Source organism: Marmota monax, unplaced genomic scaffold (genome assembly GCF_021218885.2).
Source record: "Marmota monax isolate L192 unplaced genomic scaffold, Marmota_monax_Labrador192_F-V1.1 WCK01_AAM20220418_F8-fsc00003, whole genome shotgun sequence".
NCBI lineage: Eukaryota > Metazoa > Chordata > Mammalia > Rodentia > Sciuridae > Marmota > Marmota monax.
This window is the reverse complement of record NW_026694084.1, coordinates 5,321,412-5,346,322: the sequence shown is the minus strand read 5'-3', so window position 1 is coordinate 5,346,322 and position 24,911 is coordinate 5,321,412. Positions and strand designations below refer to the sequence as shown.

At 35.9% G+C, this 24,911-nt stretch overlaps 1 protein-coding gene and 1 long non-coding RNA gene across 3 annotated transcripts; one reads left to right on the top strand and one right to left on the bottom strand.

The window, feature by feature from the left end:
- The first annotated feature begins 188 nt into the window (after window positions 1-188).
- On the top strand, window positions 189-20,799 carry Mterf3 (mitochondrial transcription termination factor 3). 2 transcript variants are annotated; one of them, XM_046464617.2, is made up of 8 exons: window positions 191-425; window positions 2,929-3,277; window positions 4,741-4,893; window positions 10,107-10,296; window positions 14,882-15,029; window positions 15,401-15,472; window positions 17,113-17,274; window positions 20,534-20,799. In XM_046464617.2, exons 2-8 carry the CDS (start codon window positions 2,944-2,946, stop codon window positions 20,726-20,728), a joined length of 1,254 nt encoding a protein of 417 aa, XP_046320573.1. In that variant the 5' UTR covers window positions 191-425; window positions 2,929-2,943; the 3' UTR covers window positions 20,729-20,799. The 2 variants fall into 2 exon arrangements, with proteins under 2 accessions (XP_046320574.1, XP_046320573.1); XM_046464618.2 differs by lacking the exon at window positions 17,113-17,274 and having other exon boundaries at window positions 189-425.
- Window positions 1,814-24,905, bottom strand: LOC124106823 (uncharacterized). Its single transcript, XR_006856191.2, has 5 exons — window positions 24,748-24,905; window positions 23,998-24,112; window positions 23,239-23,362; window positions 4,357-4,474; window positions 1,814-2,139 (listed from the first exon to the last, which is right to left on the bottom strand). It is a non-coding gene; the product is annotated as an uncharacterized LOC124106823 (long non-coding RNA).
- Window positions 24,906-24,911: the final 6 nt, after the last annotated feature.

The following is a 24,911-nucleotide window of genomic DNA, read 5'->3' as shown; positions in this document are numbered from 1 at the left end:
CTAGGCACTCTCTGAGCCTTCAGATTGCCACTGCGCGAGGCTCAGGGAAAGTAGGGAGCGAGAGAAGCGCAGCTGTGGTCCCCAGCAGGCTCTTTCCCAGGCTCTCAGCGCTCTCTCCCCCCGCGCAGCCTCCAGATGGTCTCGCCCACTCCGACCGCAGCACACGTGGGTCGGGGAGCGCGGCGGCTGGGCCCTGCGGGCCGGCAGGCGGGCTTGCGGGGCTGCGGCACGGGGCGGGCCGCCCGGCGAGCCCGACAGCCACCGCGGGCCCGAAAACGCTCAGGCCTCGCCACAGGTGAAGCAGGAACCCCCGTGGGCGTGTCCCCGGCGGGGCTCGGTCCCGGCCTCCCGCGTCCAGCCGGCGCTCCCCAGCCTCAGGGCCTTTAAGTCTCCGTGGCTCCGTGGAGGGAGATTGGTTCGGTTTGGTACGTATCCCCTGGCCCAAGAGTTGGAAACGCAAAATACGTTTTTTTAAATAGTGGCCCTGGAAGGACGGAGGAGGCCCAGCGTGTGAAGTGGTTTCCTGCGGAAGTTCGGTTTGAGGAACTGAAATCTGGTTTAAAAAGGCCTAGAGAGGGCGACACCATTATTTGAGAGGCCCTTTATTACGAAGCCACCCCTTAGTCCCCATTTCATCTCCTGAAGTCATTTATTAATTACAGAGTTAGAAATCTGGAACTCAATTTTCAGTTCTTATTCCTAAACCTAACGAAGTAGACATCGAGTTGAGAACTAGTGTACGATGTATTAGTGGAGTTAATTTTAACTAAGTTAATTAGTGGAGTTTTTTAGGGTGTTTTCTTCCATCTTCGTGATCAAGGGCCGTGTTAGAAAACTTAATTGTGAAACCTCACAGAGCTTATGTACACATTTGCAAATGCCATACCCGCTTTTGAATACTGTGTAGGCCCTGGAGTTGACAATGCTTGTGGTTGATTCATTTCTGTTCTAGAAACAGTGGAGCACTGCAAGACTCTGGTGGGGATAGTTACTGGGAGGGTGGATCCAGAGATAAGACCCAACCCTTCTATCCTAAAGGAATTGTTAGGATGTATACATAGCAGAGAAGTGGTAATGTAAAGATAATGCTTTTGCAAGTAAAAATGGAAGGTTGAAAACTAGTTATATTCACAAAGGTCTTTTGATGGATGTGGATGGAGTTTAAAAGTGAACTTGCCAGATGTGGAAGGGATATTAATTTAATTTGATTATAGAGAGACGAGTGAATTTGGGATGGGAATGGGTTTGCTTTGAAGCAGGACAACGAGGTTGGACAAACTTTTACATCTAAAATGTCAAACCTGATAGGGACCATAAGATCATTTTATTGTACCCTTAACCTTTACAAATAAATAAATAAATACTATTTTGGCCCTGGGGGTGTAGCTCAGTTGTAAAGTTCTATCTCTACCACCCATAAAAATTATTATTTGAGTAATTATTTGAGTAATGATAATTGTATACCATCATGGGCTAAACATTTTTTACACCCCTTTAAGAAACTTAATTTTGTCAAGGTGGCATAACTACCTTGGTCTTCTGACTCCCAATTTGGTGCCTTTATGATTGCTGCAGAGACAGATTTGGAGGCTTGTTTCCTGCCAAAATTTAACAAAAATTATTGGGAATACTTACTTCCTAAGATCACTTCAGAATGAAACTGAGACTTTCACTTATAAATCTCTTCCAACAAACTCCCCCAGACTACAGATCTCCAAGAAATTAGATCTTCAAGTGTTTAGTCGAATGCAGAGCATAAAACAAGCTGAATTCCACAACATAAATGAACAAAGCACAAAGTTGTATGCCGTAATTAGTTCACAAAATTAATTATTTTTGATTGACTAGTCAATAATAATAATGGTTAACATTTATAAATCATTTCTCATATGCAGGACTCCATGCTGTGTGTTATATGGATTATCTTATTTAACATAAAATGTCTTTCTAATTAGCTGCTAAATGTAAAATTATTTCATATTCCTGGAGTTTAAAGTAGCAACAATCTTTCCTGTTAAAAACTACTTTTTCAGTCAAAATATACATTTATGCCTGTCTGCTTGCTTATTTGTTTCTGTTACTTTGTTTTGCTTGCTATTTTGACCTTTTCCTTTTGAAGGCTGTTCTTTTTCTTGTTTCCTACAAAAAAACAGAATTTGACAAAACTAGTTTTGTTCAATTTCCCTTTTAAGAACAGCTTCATCTTTGAAATAATCAACAGAGTTCAGCTCTAAGAACGAAGCAAGAAAGCCTTCACTGTTCAATATAGCAATGATAATGTTGTGATGATTCGTTCAGGACAAGAGTGGTTTCTTTCTGTTTATTTTGTGACTATGTACATAAAATGCATTTGAATAACTCAATGTTATTTTTTAAATTTTTTTAGTTTTTGATGGACCTTAATTTATTATTATGTGGTGCTGAGACTCAAACCCAGTGTCTCACACATGCTAGGCAAGCGCTCTATCACTGACCTATGACCCTAGCCCTCAATATTATTTTGATCAGCAATGTTCTTCTTAAATATCCTTCAAACCATATTCCAAGAGCACTTAACTACCTCACTGTCTTCTTAAAAAATGATTAACAGATGATTTGGTTATGTGTAATTTGAACATTTACAGATTTTTGTTTTAATGATTTTCTTACACCACTGATTTTGCTTTTTACTGTTAAATTGTAAATCTTATCTTTATTATTCCACTTCAGAAAATCCTATTTTTCAGCTTATAACTAAGACTGCCTTGTTTGTGGCTTTCCCTATATATAAGAAACATTTCACTACTTTAGTCTAACCAAATTTAATTAAACACCTTTAATTTAAGAAAAAAAATAATAATTTCCAGTTTGTTTTTGTTGTTTGAATACAATTTAAAATATTTAAATAAACTGAATTTCTCTTTTGATAGTTCTCTTTTTCCTTTGTAGATTACTTTAGGAAAAATGGCCTTGTCAGCCCAACAGATACTCAGATGGTTCAACTCAATTAAGTCGAGCCGCTTCATTAATGCCACACAACTCACAAAACGTTTTCCAAGACCAGGGAAAACATGGTTACAAAGCTCTTCTGCTTGGCCTCAGATGTCCTCTGACAATTGTTTTCTCCAGTGGGGATTTAAGACTTACAAAACTTCCTCCTTATGGAGTAATTCCCAGTCTACCAACTCAAGTAGGCAAGAGAATAATTCTGCCCAAAGCACTCTGCTTCCTTATGTGAATGAGCAGTCAGAGAAGACACAGAAGATGCCCTGCTTTGACTCCGACCTGACTCTAGAAGGTAATTCTCAACTTTTAGAAAAGTCCCACTTTCCCTGCTTTTGGTAGTTTAAACGAGCTACTTGTTTACATTTTGCTAGGCCATTTCTATTCATACTTTGTACCAGGCAGGAAAAGGAATAATGCCAGCTCTATTTATTTACTGCTCTTTTACTTTGATTTTACTAGTGTGCATAAGATTATCTTATATAAATAAAATAGATTATATATAATTATATAAATATATGTATTTTTAATATTACATTTGCTTTCTAAATGCTTCTTACTTATAGTATTTAAATTTTTTTTCTTTTGGACCAGGTATGATGACACATGCCTGTAATCACACCTTTTCAGGAGGCTAAGTCAAGAGGATCACAAGTTTGAGGCCAGCTGGGCAATTCTGAGAGATCCTCTCTCAAAATTTAAAATAAGAGCTAGAGAATATAATTCAGTGGAGATCACTTGCCCAGCATGCATCAAGCACTGGGTTCAATCCCAGTACTAAAAAAACAAAACAAAACAAGATTAGATTTATTAGGGTATAATTGGTATCAAATAAAATCCATCTTTTGGGGTATATGATTCTTTGAATTTTGATGTATACATGTAGTTGTATAACAACTACCAGTCATCAAATAGAACAGTTATATCACTGCTAAAGTTCCCTTGTATAGTTTTTAGTCAGTCTTTCCTTTCTAGTGCCTCCTGTTCTAGGAATTCAGATTTTACCATATATGGAATTATATTCAATCATGTACAAAATGATAAGAGAGCTGGACACAGGGAGGAGAGAGGGTGGCTAAAAAAGTGAGAAACAGAACAAGAGATCACAGTCTGGATTCCTTAGCTTAAGGTAAATTACAGTCCCAAGTGTCTAACATGTTGTTTTATTAAAAATATATATATTTAGATAGATAGATAGATACACACACACACACACACACACACACACACACACACAAAACCACACACCGTAGAATCAATGCTAGACCAGAAAGACTGCAGGTGGTAGAGACAGACATCAACTTAGGCACTGGAGAATAACTGGGAGAAGAGGGCACTGCATCAAAGCAGAATTTTCAGAATGTCATGACTAACCTGTGAGATTCAGGCTGTTGAATATGTTGTACTTTTGGCCAAGTTAACAAGCTATGGTAGACTGATTCTCTTCTTCAAAATGTACTTGAAGGGCAGTTGATCCTCTTAACACTTTTACCTGTCATTGAAAAGTGGAAGAGAAAAGTTTTGTGCCTTGAAACTTACTAACAAATTTCTTATCTTAGAGAAAAACAGTAGTTGATCTTTCTAAATAGTCATAACCTTACCTCTTGGTACTTAGAATTTTTTGATTTCTTGAACAATTAATTCTGAAATGATCTCAAGATTTAACTAGCAAAAGACACAAACCAAGGAAGAAGTGGGCTTTGGAGAAATAGTCTGAAGCACTAACTTGCTTCTCTTTCTACGTGCCTGGCTTCAAAGAACTGGACGATTTGCCTCCCTTGTCTCCATTGCATCCACTTTCCGAAGAAGAGGCTGTTCAGATTGTTGCACACCCTCCACTGCCTCCAGATTCATTCACACTTCGAGACTATGTAGATCATTCTGAGACTCTGCAGAAGTTAGTGCTTTTAGGTAAGTTTGAGTACCCTACAAATACTTTAGTATACTTTTGGGGTTTTGTTGTTGTTGTTGTTTTATTTTTGTTTTTTTTTACCTTACTCAACATTTAAATCTTTATCAAAGTAGTATAAACATATGAGCAAAAGTCAAATAGTGTGAAAGGCTCTGTTTCTCTTTACTGACCTTGCATCCCATTTACTGAAGGTATCTACTTTTATCACTGTACTTAACTTCCACATTTTAAAAGCAGTTGCTTATAATACTATCTCTTTTTTCATCAATTTTAGACAACAGTCAATCTTTTATATATACACAGGTATTTTTTCCATATTCTCTAAAATTACCTTGGTGTGTTACATTATAATTTTTAAATATGTCATTAGTCTTGGTGTGTTACATTACAATTTTTAGATCTATCATTAGTCATTGTAATCAAATGTATATTTGTTGTTTCCTTCCTGTATAACTTCTTTTTCCTGGAGTTAATAATTGCCTTGTTTTTTATTTGATTAATTTTCTTTGTTTCTTAGGGTTAAATTTTCCCACACCTTCCAATAACCTTTCAGGACAGTTTTTCCAGTGAGTAACTATCAGATCCATGGCACACCACTGCCTGTTTTCCCTGTTACTCCCTGACCTTTCTCCTGGAGCTCATGTCCTAATTTGGATAATTTCTCTTTTGGCTTATTCTCTAACTACCTTAGCTTGTTGACTAGTTGGATCTAGATAGTGAAATGGCCAGGGCACCTCACTGAAAACTTCAATTTAGTTATTTTTAATCTAGCTTCTTATTGTAACATTCTGATTTTCCCATTACCTTTTCCTGGTTGTCTCCTGCTTGCTTTTTCAGCTTTATCCCTTGATACTTCCCTCTTTTGGTTGGCCAGCTCTGACAACTGAAGAACTTAGCTTAAATTCCAATAACTTGAAAATGTTTTCTTTGACCCTGAAGAGGGGTCCTCCTTTAAGCTCCCACTTCCTTCCCTGCTTATTTTTGAGCCTAGCATTAATGGTAATGTGTGATGATTGTTGACACATCTGTCCCTGTGCTCAATTAGCTGAATGTGACCCAAATATATAAGGAATGGCCTTTGTTCATAAGAAACTTCAAGTGTTCAGAAACATCTAAAGACATATACTTTAGAGTAGCTGGAATATAAGGATGAAAGGTAATGTGTTAAGACCCATATCAGAGATCAGAGATACAAATAAAGTTTTTCATGAATCAACATAAGTGTCCATCAGTAAATGAAGAGATAAAGAAAACATGCTATACACAATGGAATACTATCTTTTTTTTTTTAAGTTGTAGATGGACAGCATGTCTTTATTTTATTTATTTTTATGTGGTGCTAAGGATCAAACTTAGTGCCTCATATGTACAAGGCAAGCACTCTGCCACTGAGCTCCAGCTCCAGCCCATATTATCCATTCTTAAGAAGGAAATCCATTGGCAACAATGTGGATGAAAAGCATTATTCTAAGTTAAATAAGATAGGCACAGAAAGACAAATACCACATGATCTCACTTACATGTGAGAACTAAAAGAAAAAGCCAAACACATAGTAGCAGAATAGAATGATGGTAGAAGGAGGCAATAGAGGAAGGTATAAGGAGATATCTGTCAAAACTTACAAAGTTTCAGTGAAATGGAGGAATAAGTTTTACAGATCCAAAGTGCAACATGACTATAGTTAATGTTCTGTGTTCTTGAAAATTGCTGAAAGAGTGGGTTTTAAATGTTTTTGTGTCACATAAAAAATTGGTGAATATTTGTAATAGTGAATATGTTAATAGCTTTAGGTAATTATTCAGTAGCATGTGTATATATATATATATATATATATATGTGTGTGTGTGTGTGTGTGTGTGTATGTATGTGTATATATACATGTACATGTATATATATATACACACACACACACACACATATATATATATATATAAGACATATGTTTTACACCCAAAATATACATAATAAAGTGTCCAGAGAGTTCAAAAGTGAGAGATGACATCTACTATGAGCAAGAAAGCCAGTTACCTTTCTTTTCAAAATAGCTCTCTTTGCCTATGGCAGCTCTATGGTGATGCAAGACAATCCTGAGATGCAGTCCCTACCTTTACACAATTTACAGTACATCACAGCCTTGGAATATATTTCAACCATTCCTTCTTCTGTATGCTAATACCCAATACTAACTTAGAAAAGCCATGATTGCTTTGCCAAACCATGGTTTTGAATACTAAGTCCTTCTCTTTGCTTTGCAGAGCTGTTTCTGCCTTTTTCTACTTGTTCTTTATGCCAGGTGGCCAGCCACTGTGTGCTGGAGCTCTAGAGCAGGGGGCCAGCTGGGTTCTGGGCAGCTTCACCTGGCAGGAGGCACCTACAGTGTGGAGACTAGAAGGGCCTACTGGGAGTGTTTTCCTCCCTTCTTTGGGTCCAGTTGCTTTCTCCATGACAACAGCTCCTTCTGAGCAGTCCTTCCTTAATAGCTTCTATCTCCCTCTGATCTCTGGTGCTGGAAGTGCCCTCCAGTGTTCCCTTCTCCCTGCATCTTTGTCACCCTATTTAGTCCTCCTTAAAGTTCTTTTCTTTTGAACTTTATAGGGCACTATCTGTTGCCTGTCAGACCCTGATAACTAAATATGTGTTACTGTACCTAAATGCAGTGGTATATTTGTAGTTACTGAACTGATGAGAATAAAGCCCAACTAGACTGACCATCTACAGGTTAGATCATAATACTACCCATTTTTTTTTTTTTATCCCCAGTGCTTAGCAGAAGTCCTGGCATTCAGTGACTGTTTTTTCAAGTTAATGAAATTTGAGTAAAACCAAGTGATCTGGCTGAGTAGGGTACTATCCTGATGAGATTCTTTTCTCCATTGGTATTAAAAAGTAGCTTTTCAGGGGCTGGGGCTTAGAGTACCTACCTTGCACATGTGAGGCACTGAGTTTGATCCTCAGCACCACATAAAAATAAATAAACAAAATACAGATATTAAAAAAATAGCTTTTCAGGATTTCTGCTTTAACACAGTCATGGTGTGACAGCTCATGCTGAGCAAGGCACTTCAACACAAGAAAGCTCTAATATTTACTTAAATTTGAAGTCTAAGCCCTTTGTGCTATTTTTAAAGTCATCCTCCCACAGATATTTGGAACCAGTTTCCATCTTGTTTCTTTATCCATCCAGTAATTGGATTTATTGTCTATTAAAATTATTTTTAAATTATAGAAGAATTACATCTAGTTGTTAAAAATGCATATATTACAAGAAATAGATCTGTCCTCTTTACATCTTCATTTCACTTCCCAAAGGTGATCATTCTTACTGAGATGTTTAAGATATTTAAGTTTTCCAGACCTTTTTCCAAACAAACAAATATGTATCACACAGAAAGCCATTCATATATCTTCCATATGTATGTATATATATGATATATTTTTTTTTCTTAATACCAGGGATTAAACCTAGGAGCACTTTACCACTGAGCCACATCCCCAGCCCCACCCTACCTTTTTTTATATATTTTATTTTTTAGAGACAGGGTCTTGCTGAGTTGCTAAGGGCCTCACTAAGTTGCTGAGGCTGGCTTTGAACTCGTGATCCTCTTACCTCAGCCTCCCAAGCCACTGCATCTTATATTTTTTGGAAATTAAACAATACTGTATTTTGAGTTCTGTGTTTTCTTTCAGTAGTTAATATACTTTTAGATTCTTAACTACATGGAATTAATTTTGCATAAGATACAGAAGAATTTTTAATTTTTTTACAAGATAGTTGGTGGTCCATATTATATATTTTTTTAAAAAATATTTTTTTTAGTTGTCAATGGACCTTTTTTTTTACTCATTTATATGTGGTGCTGAGGATCTAACCTGGTCCCTCACAGGTGTGAGGCAAGTGCTCTGCCTCTGAGCTATATAGCTCCAGCCCTGGTCCCATTATATTTTAATGAATGTTTTTCTTATTGATATAAAATGCCATTATTAGCCTACAGTAAATTACTTTAGTTCATCCCAATCTGTTTTCTAGTCTTCATTTTGTGTGTGTGTGTGTGTGTGTGTGTGTTTCTGTCTGTGTATTCTGTTTAGCTGTTTTGCTAATTGTGGTTATGTGTTTAATATTAAGAAATTTGGATTTAGAATTATAATTAGGTCTGCTTTTCTGATCACATTTACCATTAAAGAAAGAATGTTTTTATTTCATTGTTTTTATATGTAATACTGTAAAGTTGCCTCTAGAAATCAGTTCTGGGGTTATTTTTAATCTGAAGAAATATGTTCAATATTATGAAATTTGAGTCTAAACTTAAGGTTTTATGTTATCTAAATGTTTATTTTAAAGATGTGGGAGAGGCTTTCCTTTTCATCTCTTAAAATCAGATAAAAGGAAAAAGAATGAAATCCTCAGTTTTAATGAGAATTTTGAATTACACGTTCTTTGATTCTCTGCCTAAGTAATGCTGAAATCAAACAGTATGAGAAAGTGAAAAATGCTTTAAAATATCACCTTGGTTTCTCCCTTTTTTACTTCTTCTCATGTTTCTTGTCTTGTTTACTTAGATTATATAAGATTAGAAGGGTACGTAAAGGTTAAAGGTTGTGTACTTGCTGCTTTCTGTAGTGCTTGAGGGTTGTATGTGTGCACACATTCTCACTCAGACATTTGTAAGCCCCTTTAAGGTCCTTGTCTCTGCAATAAAGACCTGGAGATGCCAGTGATGAGTAAGAAATAGGGTAATTTTTATTCCCCCTGTGAAGGGGATCATGAGCATATTTTTTAAATAGTAATTTTACTTAAGGAAATGACTTAAAAATTTCAAAGTAACAATTTGTTCATAGAGTTTATACCCTGCAAATTTACCAGTTGAGCAGTTACCAAGGAGATCATTAAGGGATCCCAACTATCTTTCAAACCATATCCAGAAGCCATAGAAATGATGATGATCCAGTGATTAGTGAATTTGTCTTGGGAGACATTTAGCCACAAATGCTCATTTCCCTCTACACATGTCTTTGAAATAAATACTATAATTCATTTTAATTTGTTTTATTTCTGTAACCAGTTTAGCTGTAGATATTTAGAAGTTTCTATTTTGTTTATTTCAGTTCTCCTTTGAATAGGTTATTCCTCAGTAATTTCTAATGCTTATATGTATGAACTTTGATGGCTAAACTAAGAAGTGGTCTTCAAACAGTATTTATAATTTATTGTAGGAGTGGATTTGTCCAAGATAGAAAAACATCCAGATGCAGCCAACCTTCTTCTAAGACTGGATTTTGAAAAAGACATTAAGCAAATACTCCTGTTTCTCAAGGATTTGGGTTTAGAGGATAACCAGTTGGGAACATTCCTGACTAAAAACTATGCTGTTTTCTCTGAAGACCTTGAAAATCTTAAGATCAGGTAGGGCTTTTAGAATGATTTTTCACATAACCTAAGAAGTGGCTATAGAGGAAATATATGTGTAAGAAATTTTTTAAGTCTCTGTTGTACAGGATCTACTGAGATAATGAGCATGAATGTTATTTTTTTTTGTTATGGATTTTCTTTGATTTAAATTATTTATTCAACTGCTTATTATTATTTCATTGTTTCATCTATTGCTAAGTCAGTACTTAACTATTTCTCTTCAGAAACTGGTATAAGTTGTTTTTTAATGACTATTAACAAATAGCTGTATTTTCTGAGAGTACCCTTAGTTCTGAAAACATGATCTTGTGTGTTTTTTCTATATCCAATTTTTAATAGTAGACATTTGACATTCTCTTGGCAAATTATTGTCTAATTTTGTTAATCATGTTATAAGTTAACTATTTTGGTTATTCCTTTCTTCTTCTTTAAATATCACTTTATTTTATTTTTTTTAATTGTTGATAGACTTTTATTTTATTTATTTATATGCGGTGCTGAGAATTGAACCCAGTGCCTCACACATGCCAGGCAAGTACACTATGGCTGAGCCTCAGTCCCAGCTCCTAAATAGCACTTTAATAAACAACTTTGTACTTCATTCAACATTCAAAGAATTGTGGACTGAGAGAATCTTTAGTGAGACAGTGTTGATCTGTGAGTGAAGGTCCTGCTAGGCATTAAGAACCACAAAGAATAAGACAAGTCCCTGTCCTGAAGTTAACAGTTTGAATTCCCCCCAACTTTTATCTAAATCATTCCATGTTCCAGGATTCAATAAATGGGGGGCACTATTTACCTTGTTGCTGAGGTCAGAAATGCTGGTATTAACTTTGACTTCTCTTCTTTTGTCATCCACATCTAACAAATTACCAAGGCCCATCGGTTCTACTTTATTTTCTCTCAAATTAGTGTGTTTCTCTTAATCTCCACTTGAAATACTTTGCCTCAGTTCCTAATTATTTCATACCAATAATTTCATGCTCCAGTAGTCTCCTAGTTAGCCTGCATCTAATCTTGACCCCCCCATACTGTTTTCCACACTGGAAAATAGCCTCCCTGCATTTCAGAAAGTTTGCTGTTTCTTATACCTTCTCGAACCTTTTCTCTGAATTAGGAAAAACAAACAAAAGAAAACTGTAATCCTTGCACAAAACAACTTGAGCCCTTATATAGTCAAGGCCTGGACTCCAGACATAAAACTTGTCCTCTGTCCCATCATGTGGCTTACAGTCTAGTGTGATACAGATAGGCTGTCACAATAAAGAGGCAGAAAGTGATTCCAGGAAACTCTCACATCCAGTGCTGCTCCCCCTGGCTGCCAGAACACTGATTGCCTCCCCATTAGACAACAAGCTTGCCTTGTTGCTCAAAAGTTACTCCAAAGTTGTTTATTAAAGCGCTATTTAGGAGCTGGGACTGAGGCTCAGCCATAGTGTACTTGCCTGGCATGTGTGAGGCACTGGGTTCAATTCTCACAATGGGGATCCTTTCAGAGACTATACCATGATTTTTACTGTCATTATTATACATGGTAGGCACAGAGAGGTTCAGTAATTTGCCCAAGATTAAAAGTTAATTTTAAGTGACAGAATTGGGATTCAAACCCACTTAGTACAACTCCAGAGGGTTGGCTATTGCGTCATAATGTTTCCCTATGTTTAATTTTGTGAAGGAAATTTAAACTTTAAAGGAACTTAAGTTACCCCTTTAAGATCACACATTCTCATAAGACCTAAGAAATCTTCTCTAATATAGATAGTTTGATCAGTGATTCCTAAACCTGGCTGACTATCAGATTGAACTGTTTAACATTTCTTAATTACTTAGAATTTTTTAATAGGTAATATATCCTCATATACTCAAAAGGACATATGATGAAAAATAAACTTCTTGACAGCAGTTTTAATAATATTTTAGTCAGACACAACATGGCTGCCTGTCCCCGTTCCCCAAGAAAGTTATCCTATTTCCCCTCCTTCTTCTCCATGGCCTTCCAAGACTCAACTAATTTTAATAGATATTGCATTTATCTGAGTTGTTTTCCAGTTTATACTTCCCCCAGTAGTATACAGAAGTGCAGTTTCTCTATTATCTTCATTAATAGCTACTACCACCCAGGTTTGTGTCCACCTTCTAGGAATATTCTGTCCTATATAAGAGTAAACACACACACACACACACACACACATAACTGGTAGCAATTATACATACTATTTTAACCCCACTTTTCTTAACTATATCTTGGAAATGTTTCTTTATTACGCACTTTCTATTCTTTAATCCAGAATAATCCATACTACAGATCTATTTAGTACCCTACTTATAAACCTCCAGGGTCTTTGTGGTCTTTCCTGTCACAGTGCTTTAGCAATTCCTATACACCTCATTTCACTAATATTACCTGTAAGATACATTTCTAAAAATAGAATTGTGAGGTCAAAGGATATATTCATTTGTAATTTTAATAGATATTGCATTTATTTGAATTGTTTTCCAGTATATATTCCCCCAGTACAGAAGTCCAATTTCTCTGTTATCCTCACTAATAATAGTGTTATCAACTTTATGATTCCATTTTACAAGTAAAAATAATACCTCTTTGTTAATTTTGGAAACTCGTATTTTAAACAACAAATGTTGGAATACTTTTCATGTTACAGATTACTTTGTATGTGTTGAATTCCTATTTAAATTTCCTTTTCTGTAAATTATTTATGTCTTTTGCCATTTTTTTCTTTTTTCTTTTTGGTGCCAGTGATTGAACCCAGAAGTGCTGTACCACTGAGCTACATCCCAGTCCTTTTTATTTTTTCGAAACAGGGTCTTGCTAAGTTGCCTAGGCAGGCCACCAATTTATAATCCTACCTCAGCCTCCCAAGTCACTGTGATTCCAGGTGTGTGCCGCCACACTTGGCAACATTATTTAATTGGGCTTTTTTTCTTTCTCGTAAACATTCTTTTATATGTTAGAAACATTGGTTCTTTCTCTAAGGCATTTTGCAAATATTTTTCCCAGTCATTTTTTTGACTTTGTTTTATAGTATTTCTTCATATAATTAAATTTATCAATTGTTTCCTCTCATGCCTCAAAGGAGCTACTTTGAAGGAGTAATATTCAGCTGACTAAAGTAATTAAGTTTAGTGCAGAACCACCATAAGCTTTAGATGTAGGCATGTTACATTCTAATTTGAATTATTAGCATTGATTATTTGATGATCCAAGACAAATTATTTAGCTTCTTTGAATCTATATTTCTTCAAATGTAATGTGGATAATTTATCTGGCTCATAGAATTTTTTATTTTTCTGATAAGAAGTAAACAAAATAACATCTTGATATATTTAGGCATATAATAAAACTACCCTTTACTATATTTTTAGATTTTGAAAAGTCAGTTAAACTTTTTATATTACACTACCATATTTGGGTTCCCAGAAACTTGGGAACATTTCTGAGATGTTAACAAAATACATATTAAAAGACTGTAGTGGGCTGGGGCTGTAACTTAGTAGCAGAGCAGTTGCCTAGCATGAGTGAGGCACTGGGTTCAATCCTCAGCACCACATAAAAATAATCAAATAAAATAAAGGCATTCTGTCCATCTACCACTACAAAAAAAAATTAAAAAAAAAAATTCAATTACCAAAAAAAAGACTATAGTAAAATTATTTATGAAAATGTATGTTAAATATGCTAACATTAAAAAAAATCTTTTTTCAGTTACAGCCTTTCTTCAAGGGTCCTCTGAATAGACAGTTCCAAATCTCTTATATTCTTCGTTGGTGTTTTTCTGTTCTTAGTGGGGGGTGGGGGGGGCCTAAACAGAAGCTATTTCATTTTTTTCTTACCATGTAATAAATCAAATTAAATGAAAAAGGAATCTACCTATTAGTGGATTTCAGAATTATTTTCTGCCCAACGCACTGGTGCACACCTGTAATCCCAGTGGCACCGGAGGCTGAGACAGGAGAATTTCGAGTTCAAAGCCAGCCTCAAAAAGCAAGGTGCTAAGCAACTCAGCAAGACCCTGTCTCTAAATAAAATATAAAAAATAGGGCTGGGAATTTTAATAGATATTGCATTAAAATGTCTATTAAAATTGAGTAGATTTTAAAACTCAGTGGTTGAGTACCCTCAGTTTAATCCCTGGTAGCCCTCCTCAAAATAAATAAATAAATAAATAAATAAATAAATAAATAAATAAAAATTTTAAAGGATCTGGAGATGTAGTTTAGTGGTAAAGTGCCCCTGCATTCAGTCCCCAGTATGAAAAAAAAATTGAAAGAAAATAAAATTTCCATATTCCTTCAGCCACACAGGATTATTTTCTATTTTCAATCTAAAAGAAAATCATTCTAGAGCCTATGGACAACTGTTCAGTTTTATCCATGTTCACATCATTATTACAGAATTTTTTTATTTTATTGTATTTTTCTATTATGGAATGTTTTCTATTTTATTTTTATTTTATTTTGTTTTACTATGTTTTATTTATCCTTTATTTTTTCAAGTTCTTTATAATTGTGAAGCTAGTAAATGTTTACCATATACATGTATTTTTGTGTACTTTTCTAGGGTGGCTTATCTACAATCAAAAAATTTTAGTAAGACAGATATTGCACAGATGGTCAGAAATGCCCCATTTCTGCTGAATTTTTCAGTGGAAAGACTGGATAACAGATTGGGATTTTTTCAAAAAGAACTTGAACTTAGTGTGAAGAAGGTAAAGAATGAAGAGACTTTGTACATTTTCTTCTTAGGACATTTAGTAACTGTTAAACCTCATGTTTCTAATAAATGCTGGCTCATCTGAATTCTAAAAAGTCTTGGTATTTTTTTAAGAAAATGAATTACCCTCCTAGTTTAAACATAAAGCTTCATCATTTTATAGTATTCCATCAACTTGGAATTTTTAAGGCTTGTTTTCAATATTTGTTTTTTCCTCAAACAGTATTATATTTTTCTGAGGTGCCTATCATTTCTCCAGCTGGCTCATCTTTTAAATTTTAGCTTATTCCCTCTAATGCCTTAGTTTTCCAAACTAGTTAAATGTGCATATATAGTAATAATAGATTGTTTTGTCTCTAATTATAGACTAGAGATTTAGTTGTTCGTCTTCCAAGGCTACTAACTGGAAGTCTGGAACCTGTGAAAGAAAATATGAAGGTAGGACAGTGTAAAGCTTTTAAGAAATCATTTTCTTTCTTTACGTGTTTAAGCCCTTCAAAGGGAATACATTTTGCTATTGTCATCTTAAAGAAAATTGGATTTTGAAAGAATTTATTTATAAAAAGACAGAAAATATATAAAATATAATATAAAAATATCTAGCAAGAAATTTGTGTCATTTAATGATATTTTCATATATTGATCAGATGTTACATGTGTAAATCATCTTGCAGACACTGGTACCTATTGGTAGTATCTGGAAACTGCTTCTGTTGCCTGACATGAGAGGCTATGTCTCTATTTCCTAATCTGTGTTATCAATCTATGAAAATGCTTTGTTTGCCCATTGTGACTCTTTCTATGTCTTAGGGCATTTAGGAGGCTGCATCTAAAAGACTCTTATGAACAGAGCAGTGGGCAGCACATTGCTATCCTTGACACCTGTGCCAATTGCCAGCTCTAGTTCTATCACAGAATATATCAGATATTCTTTACTGTCTTTCCTCCAAAAGAAAAGTATGAAGCCAACGGCAAACAAAGAGTTAATACACACGACTGTAATAGTGTCTGAAATTATATAAGGCCTATTCTCTGAGGTACTGAAGTGTTTCATTCTTGGATAAAGAAAATGTAGTATGTACACACAATGGAGTGTTACTGAGTCATAAAGAGGAATGAGTTTATGACATTTGCCAGTAAATGGGTAGATCTGGAGACCATCATACTAAGTGAAATAAGCAAGTCTCCAAAAGTCAAAGGTTGAATGTTTTCTCTGACTTGTGGGAGCTAATCCACAACAAGAGGTAGGGGGATGGCAGGGGAAGAATAGAAGTTCAGTCGATTAAACAATGGGGAATGTTGAAAAGCGAGGGAGGATAGGAAAAGGAAAGACAATGGAAAGAATCTGACATAATTTTCCTGTGTACGTATATGAAAACATCATAGTGAATCCCACCATCATGTACATACACAAGAATGGTCCTAACTAGAATAAGATATATTCCATGCTTATATAATTATATCAGATGGATTCTACTGTCATGTGTAACTAAAAAGAACCAATAAACAAAAATAAATAAGTGTTTTGTTCTTAGTGCTAGGGAGGTAGTCTGTGCTTGTGGAGCTTAGAATCTGGTAGGGGGATAAAGTAAGGAATATTAAGAGTGATGGCTTGGTGGGGGAGCATTGGACACTGTGAAAGTACATGGAGAACCTACCCCTGTATGAGTGTTTAGTTTTGTCTTCTGTTTGGAATTTGGACATGTAGGTTTTTTAATAACATGTATATGATTGTGCTTTGGGAATGAAAGCTCAAAAGCACTTTGGAATCTTAATGCTGGTCTATTTGTACCCGGCCCATGCAGCCAGCCTGTCCAGGCCTCCCTTGTGCACTGTTATCCCATCTCATAATTATGCTGCTGCTTCTTGATGATCACCCATCATTTTCAGGAGATGGGTTTGAAATTCTGGTTACCCCAGAAGTAGTAAGCACTAATCCCTTGAGGGCATTGACATCTGTCCCCAGATTTTAAAATGTCATTATTTTAAATTTTGAGATAATAATCAATATGTCCTTTAGTGTAGTACCAAAATAATTATTTCTATTTACAACTTATAACAAATTAATTTTCCTATAGGTTTATCGTCTTGAACTTGGTTTTAAACATAATGAAATTCAGCATATGATCACCAAAATCCCAAAGATGCTAACTGCAAATAAAAGGAAACTTACGGAGACTTTTGATTATGTTCACAATGTGATGAGCATTCCCCACCACATCATTGTCAAGTTCCCACAGGTAATGCATGCAGCTCATGGCTCACTCTGAGAGCTGCCCTTGCATTGCATTCAGGGCTACTACCATCCAGGTGCATGGTGGCATGCAGCTGTGGGAAGTTCACAGCTGCAGGACAGAGGTCTGCATCTCCTAAAGAGAATTAGTGATTTGTCTGTGTCTCTTGGGTTGCCACCTATTCCTCATTCCTGTTGGAATCAGGGAGAAGAATGTGTTTTTCTCCATTTAAATTCCCTTAAAGATCCTTTCAGTGCTACATGAACTTTTCATTCACAGTCTAAATCTATGAATTAACAAGTGATATCATAGTGCTCTCCTACCAAAGCATAAAATAGTTCTAGTTTGTCATTATGCCAAAGCCACAGTTACATTTTCTGAACTAATCAGACTTGCTTCTTTTTTAACTCTGGAGTGGCATAGACTTGTCTGATTCACACATGGCTGACTCCCCAAATCTAGAACTACACTTGGCACTTAGTAGGCATGCAATAAATATTTGTTGAACAAAAAGTATTAAAAGCTACAGTTGTTGGAATTTGGCTGATGGAGCAATTATAATGTTAAGTAATTTTCAACTGAAAAGCAGTCACAATTTGTTTCCCCTGGGTTAGTGGATAATTCAGTGACAATAGATCATGATAAGAGAATCTAACTTTTGTCCCCTCTAAACCCTAGTGGTTTAGTCATTTACTTAGTATATAATGAGCATCCACTATGTGGGCACTAAGGATATAAAAATAGATTTGGCTTGCATTCTTGTGGAACTTATAATGCAGTGTGGTAGACAGGGTTCTAAGAATATGATTGTTTTACATAATGTTAGGTTCTCAAGCAGAGGACTGGTAGACCAGTTATTCATTGTAGAAGTAGAAGAATCCTAGTAAGAGCTATTGGGTGTTTACTGTGCCAGCTCCATCTCTACTGCTTTCCTTGTACCAACTCAGTATAATAATTATAACAACCACCATATGAGTGCTATTTTCATCCCTATTTTACAAATGAAGAAAGTAAGCATAAAGGGATTAAGGAACCTGCCCAAGGTTACCAAGTAGGGACAGGATTAGAACTATGTCAGTGGAGTTTAAATCACACACTTTACCAGGTATGCCACCACTCTAGAAATGATGTTCCTCAGTCAAATAATGAGTGGCACTTAACAGAGGGAGAGAAACCTTCCAAGTGGAGGAAACTATAAACTGACAGGTACATCACAATCATTTGTTCAAAGCCCAGTCATGTAACTGTTGCTTCCAAATTGGGATTCTCAGGTTCCTGAGGTCTGGGCGTATTGCTGAAAAGTCAAAAAGTTATTAATGGGGAAGTATATTAACTGAGAGGCTATGAGGGACCTGGTAAAACTGTTAAGATTTTGGCAAATGTTTTAAAATTTAGTGGTATGAAACTAATTTCATACAATAATGGTTGTGGTTGGCATATATACCTTATGATTAATTAAAATGGAGAAAGGATTATAACTTCATAACTGGTTAATTAAGTCATCTTAAAGAAGAGGTCACAGAAGGTAAAGGATAACAAAAGCAGCTTCAGAGTCATGAACATTCAATCACTAAGGAAGAAGGAAGGAGGTTATATATTCAGGATCCCCTTAAACCTGCCTATCCCCTCCCAACTGGGTTTCAGTAATTCTCAGGCTAGAGGACCTTTTTTTTTTTTAAAATCCCTAAGACTAATACATCATTAACAAGATGAAATTGGTTGGCATATATACCATGAAATTTTTGTGACAATGGCAAAGTAGTCCTTGGTGGTCAACAACCCTCCATCCTCAAATTTAGTGATAAAGAAACCTTGAGTTATTAGAAAAGTAAACAATAGCTGATCATGAACTATATAAATAGTTCAGACTATTATTGATTCAGAATCATTTGTGGTGTTGTCTCTTGTATGATAATTTTTTAAGCCAAGAGTTACTGCCTAGGAGCCATACTTGGGAAAAACTAAAACTAAAGTATCTCACATCTTCATTAGCAAAATAATGTAGTAATAGGAAATTAAGTTACCAAAAATGAGGGCAGAACAGGATATCGTTTGTTTTTGCATAGACAGAAAAAAGGACATGTATTGTTCCAAAAGCATACCAGCCCCATGCTGAGTTAGCACCCTGTACTATTTTTGGTCACTGTTCTCAAAGCAAGGTTTCAACAGTTTTGTACAGTGTCCTATCCAAGTCAACTATTATTATTTTGTTTCCAGTTGAACATTGGGAAAGAGGCCTAGAGGTTATGTGCCATGCCGAGTATTCTCACTGTGTCTGGTACAAGCAAGAGGAGAGCTCCAGAACTCACACTGATAGGTCATCTGGGCCTTTCCAGAAGTCTCTCAAATGTCTTGACCTGTATGGCTCTTGCACAGGTGTGGCCAGAACTCCCATTTCACCTTCCTCTCTTGCAGTGGTCTGTAGGGACCTGGCCTGCTTCTTATTGCTTTTTAAAGTTGGTTCCACACTCCCTACTCATTGGGAGTTTTAACCTGAGGTAGGGAGACATACTTTCCCTAGTTGATCAGATCAGATGAATTTCATTTTGATTGCAGTAATTTAAAAAATAGGGAAGCTTTGCAGATTAGGAGATCTTACATTTTTTTTTTGCTAACATAACTCTTGATCACTTATTGGAATTATCTTGAAGCCTTATTAAAACATTTCTAAGCCCTGCTCTCAAGGTTTCTGATGAGGTAGTTTCGGGAATATGTAGTTTTGGGATGAGGCCTGAGGGTTTGCTCTTCTAATAGATTGTCTCTGGAGTAGTCTATGTTCTTTGCCCACTGTGTAGCCCTTAATTTATTATTCTGCTTATTAGCTTTGAGTCCTGTTTTAATTATAATTTCTTCTTTTAAAAATATTTTTTTAGTTATACATGGATACAATATCTTTATTTTGCATATTTATTTTTTTATGTGGTGCTGAGGATCGAACCCAGTGCCTCACATGTGCGAGACAAGTGCTCTGCCACTGAGCCACAACCCAGCCTCTAATTATAATTCCTTATCTAATGATTTTATTGGGGTGCTTGGGATCAAACCCAAGCCTCTCATATGCTAAACATGTACTCTGAGCTATACCTCTAGTCTATTTAGTCATAATTTCTTAGCAGAAACTACAGAATTTAAGTCTTGTTGCATTAGTCATATTTACTGAATATGTGGTCAGTATATTTGTTAACCTATTAAAATATCTGGCCAAGTAAACTTGAAATTTCAACTTTTATTGTATAATGTTTTTAAAACATTTTTCTTTTTCCAGGTATTTAACACAAGGTTGTTTAAAATCAAAGAAAGACACCTATTTCTTACCTATTTGGGAAGAGCACAGTATGATCCAGCAAAACCTAATTACATCTCTTTGGACAAATTAGTATCTATTCCTGATGAAATATTTTGTAAAGAGATTGCCAAAGCCTCTCTACAGGACTTTGAAAAATTCTTAAAAACTCTTTAGTTTTTGATCAATATTAACATGTAATGTTGTAAAATGAACATATGTATGAGTAAAATATATTTTAAAATAAATGCCTCAGGTCTCAATTTATATTAGAAACAATTTTTTTGATATTATATATTTGGATACATACACTCTGGTAGAACTTTCTTATAAGTTCCTATTGACTTAATTCTTATTTTGCTCAACCATGTCCTCAACTAAAATTAACAAGCTTAGAGAAAAGAAGTGAAGTGAGAGTACTATATGCTGGTACTTTGCCATTCTGATGAAGATGGCAACAGTGGAAAGTTTTCCTGCTCTAACATTCACAAATCTTTTCAAGTGGTTTCATTTCTTTAGGTGGCTTTATTTCCTTTGAAATGTTATGAGTTTCTAGAGCATAATACACCACCCATCTAATAAGTATTACTCAATGCTCCAAACATATTCTACTTTGGATTATCTACAATGTTGTCTTGCTGAGCACAGATATTCAAAACTGCCTGCAATTAGCTACTAAAATTCAGCAAAGGGAAAGGGACAGGGAAGAAAGTTTGAAGAGGAGGAAAGGCAATAAGACAGTAACAGCCATAATAAACTGACTTACTACCAGCAAGCAGATTTATAACATGAATACCCTCACCACATATATTATCCTGGGCAAGTGATTTTATCACTGAGTCTTTGCTTCTATATTTGTAAAATAAGGCACCATGACTATCTGCCTTAGGATCACCAGATTGGGTAGACTTTAACATTGATGTACTCTGTGAACCATACTTGTTATTTTCACTCTTGAGAAATTTCTTCTCTTAACAGCCAATGAGATTTGGCCCATGGGGCATATGGGACATTATCAAGTAGATTCTTTTTTTTTTTTTTTAACCTTTTATTTATTTATTTTTATGTGGTGCTGAGGATCAAACCCTGGGCCTCACATGTGCTAGGCAAGCACTCTACCGCTGAGCCACAACCCCAGGTCTCAACTAGATTCTTGATAAACATTTGGTATTGGGGTATGCTTGGAACCCTGTGCTATTATTTAAAAAGGTCTAGTCATTCTACTGGAGAAGTGAGTTGGAAAGAAAAAAGAGATACCTGGCCAATCCCGTTGGTCCACACATGCCAACCAAATGCCAGATGTGTGAGGCAGCTATCTCTGAGTAGAACTATGTAGCTGGATTCAAAATTGGAAGAAATTGATTTAAAGTCACCAACTTTGGGGGTTATGTGCACAAGCATTTTGTAGTGTGCCTGATGTCTTGAAAGAAACTTGAGAAACCTAATTTGTAATTGTTTAGAATCAGGTATAGTGTCCTTCCTGTAAAGATATTTTGTTCATTCACTCAACAAACATTTGAGGTCCTAAAACACAGTGGCACAGGTGACACAGATGTGTGCTTTCAGAGCATTCTCCAACAGATGAAGTCAATAAACAGGAAACAATGAAGAACGTACTGCTGGGAAACAACATGGAACTATCTTGCCTGGTCTTCCTGCACCACAGAACTTCATTTTGCCGTTTTAAACAATATCAGATTAGGTTAGCTATGCTACAGTAACAAATGCTCCTAAAATCCCGAGTGATTTAAAAATCATACACATTTCTTCTCATACACACTCTTGGGACCACAAGGGCTGTGTTCCATGTTATTTTGGTTATACAGGTCAATGTATCCTGAATGTCTTCTGGCTGTACATGATGTAGAATCACACCAGTCACGTAATCATATATGTACACAGAGTGATTTTATGTGCAGTTCATTCTACAATGCTTCATACCCCTCCCTTCCCTTCACTCCCCTCTGCCTAATGCAAAGTACCTCCAGTTTTCCCTAGCCCTCTCCCCTTATTGTGAAGTAGCACCCACATATCAGAGAAAACATCTGGCCTTTGGTTTTGGAGGACTGGCATGATATTCTCCAGGTTCATCCATTTACTGGCAAATGCCATAATTTTATTCTTCTTTAAGGCTGAGTAATATTCCACATTGCTTTATCCATTCACCTGTTGAAGGGCATCTGTTGGTTCCATAGTTTGGCTACTTTGAATTGAGCTACTATAAACATTGATGTGGTCACATCACTATAATTTGCTGATTTTAAGTCCTTTGGATATAAACAGGAGTGGGATAGCTGGGTCAAATGGTGTTTCCATTCCAAGTTTTCTAAGGAATCTCCATACTGCTTTTCATAATGGTTGCACCAATGTGCAGTCCCACCAGCAGTGTATGAATGTACATTTTCCCCTATGTCCTTGCCAACATTTGTTGTTGCTTTTATTCTTGATAACTGACATTCTGACAGCAGTGGAATTAAATCTTAGTTTTGACTTACATTCCTCGAATTGCTAGTGATGTTGGACATTTTTTCATATATTTGTTGATCAATTGTTTATCTTCTGTGAAGTGTCTGTTCAGTTCCTTAGCCCAATGCCTAACTTTTAAAAAGACAAAGAAGTGTAATCCCTACCCTATATGAATAGGGAAGAAACCTAAAATAATTTTTGAATCAGCAATAACAACCTACCTGGAAACATACAGGCTCGAGGCTTAATTCCTAGAGGAGCTGAATTGTGCAATCCTGGGTATCTGATCCCTTGACATAGGTCTTCCTTCTCTGGCCATTTGCACCCTGTAACCAGCTGCTGCAACTTAAAGGATACAGAAGAGTTTATGGAATACCTCTTCCTTCAGTCATGCTAATGCTACCAATTGTTTTTTGTCCCTAGATTTTTATGCCTTTGTAAAACAATGTGCCAATGTACAAATGCACTGCATTTCTTCATATCTTTCAAACTTGAACCTTGCTCATGTAGGCTAGAAGCAGTCATTCGTAAGTTTTTAGTCCTGCATACAGAACCAAGTCATAACAAGAAATTGTGGTAGCAGAGACAGAAGGAAAAAAAAGGCAATATAACTTTAGAATTGGTTTGTGACTAAGATCATTAAATAACATTTCAGTTTAAAACTGAAAGGGAAAAAAAAGTAAGATATTATCTGGTAATGGTGGAAGCACACCAGTAACTACCAGTCATGCTAATGCTACCAATTGTTTTCTGTTCTAGATTTTTATGCCTCAGACTTTACATGTTGAGGCTAAGAACTTGAAAATGGACAAAACTATGTATTTACTCCTCTTTATTTTAAAATTATATGCAAATCCTACTATCTCTCTTAGATTTAATATTTTTAAAACTTGTTTTTGAGAAGTTGGGGATTGAACCCAGGGGCCCTGTGCCACTTAGCTACATTTCAAGCCCTTTTTTATTTTGAGACAGGGTCTTACCAAGTTTTCCAAGCTGGCCTTAAACTTTCAATCCTCCTCCCTTGGCCTCCAAAGTCGCTGGGATTACAGGTGACCACCACCAGACCTGGTAATAGTTTAACTTTTTTGACCCAACCTGTCATTAAAAATGGTTTGATGTAGAAACTGAAGACCAGAAAGGTTTATTTCCTTACTTGATTAGAGTAGTGTATCTCTTATGGCTCTAGAATTAAAGAGGTTTGGATTTGTATCTGGATTCTCAGATTTTATCTCCATTCTTCCTAGCAGTGTCAAAGAGGACAAGCTATTCAATCTTTCTGAATCTCACCTTCCTCTCTTTAAAGAAGATAATCACTTACTGACATCATAGATTGAGAATTAAATGAGGATTCAATCCTCCGTTTCCGAAGGTTTCTCATTTGTGGATTCAGTCTACCACGGATCAAAAATATATGAAAAACATTGCATCTGTATTGAATATATAGACTTTTTTCTTGTCATTCCCTAAATAACGCAGTACCACAACTATTTACATAGCATTTACATTGTGCTGAGTATTAAAAATAATCAAGAGATGATATAAAGAACACAAAAGATGCGTGTAGGTTATAAGTAAATACTACACCGTTTTTTATAAAAAAAAAAAAAAAAAAAAACTTGAAACATCCAGGAGAGCCTCTGGGCTAATGGATCCAATCCCCCAGCCCATGCCGAGGGGCTGTACACCTGAAAGACATCACCCAAGTTCTTATAGCTGGCAAGCAGCAGGACCTGCACTAAATCCGGGGTCTCCTAACTCCTTGCCTAGTGTTCTTCTCATCATGTCCCAAGTCTCGGAACAGCACGCAAAACGCCAGCTTCTACCATTGATATCACCGGCTTAATGGGGCACAGCAGGTGCCAATGATGTCCATCAGAACTGCGCCTGCGTGGAC

Excerpts from the sequence above, each read along its gene's own strand:
- Mterf3 (XM_046464617.2), top strand. The coding sequence starts at position 2,944 with ATGGCCTTGTCAGCCCAACAGATACTCAGATGGTTCAACTCAATTAAG. Across the intron at positions 15,030-15,400 it reads TTGAACTTAGTGTGAAGAAG|ACTAGAGATTTAGTTGTTCG; the intron begins GTAAAGAATGAA and ends CTCTAATTATAG. Across the intron at positions 15,473-17,112 it reads CTGTGAAAGAAAATATGAAG|GTTTATCGTCTTGAACTTGG; the intron begins GTAGGACAGTGT and ends ATTTTCCTATAG.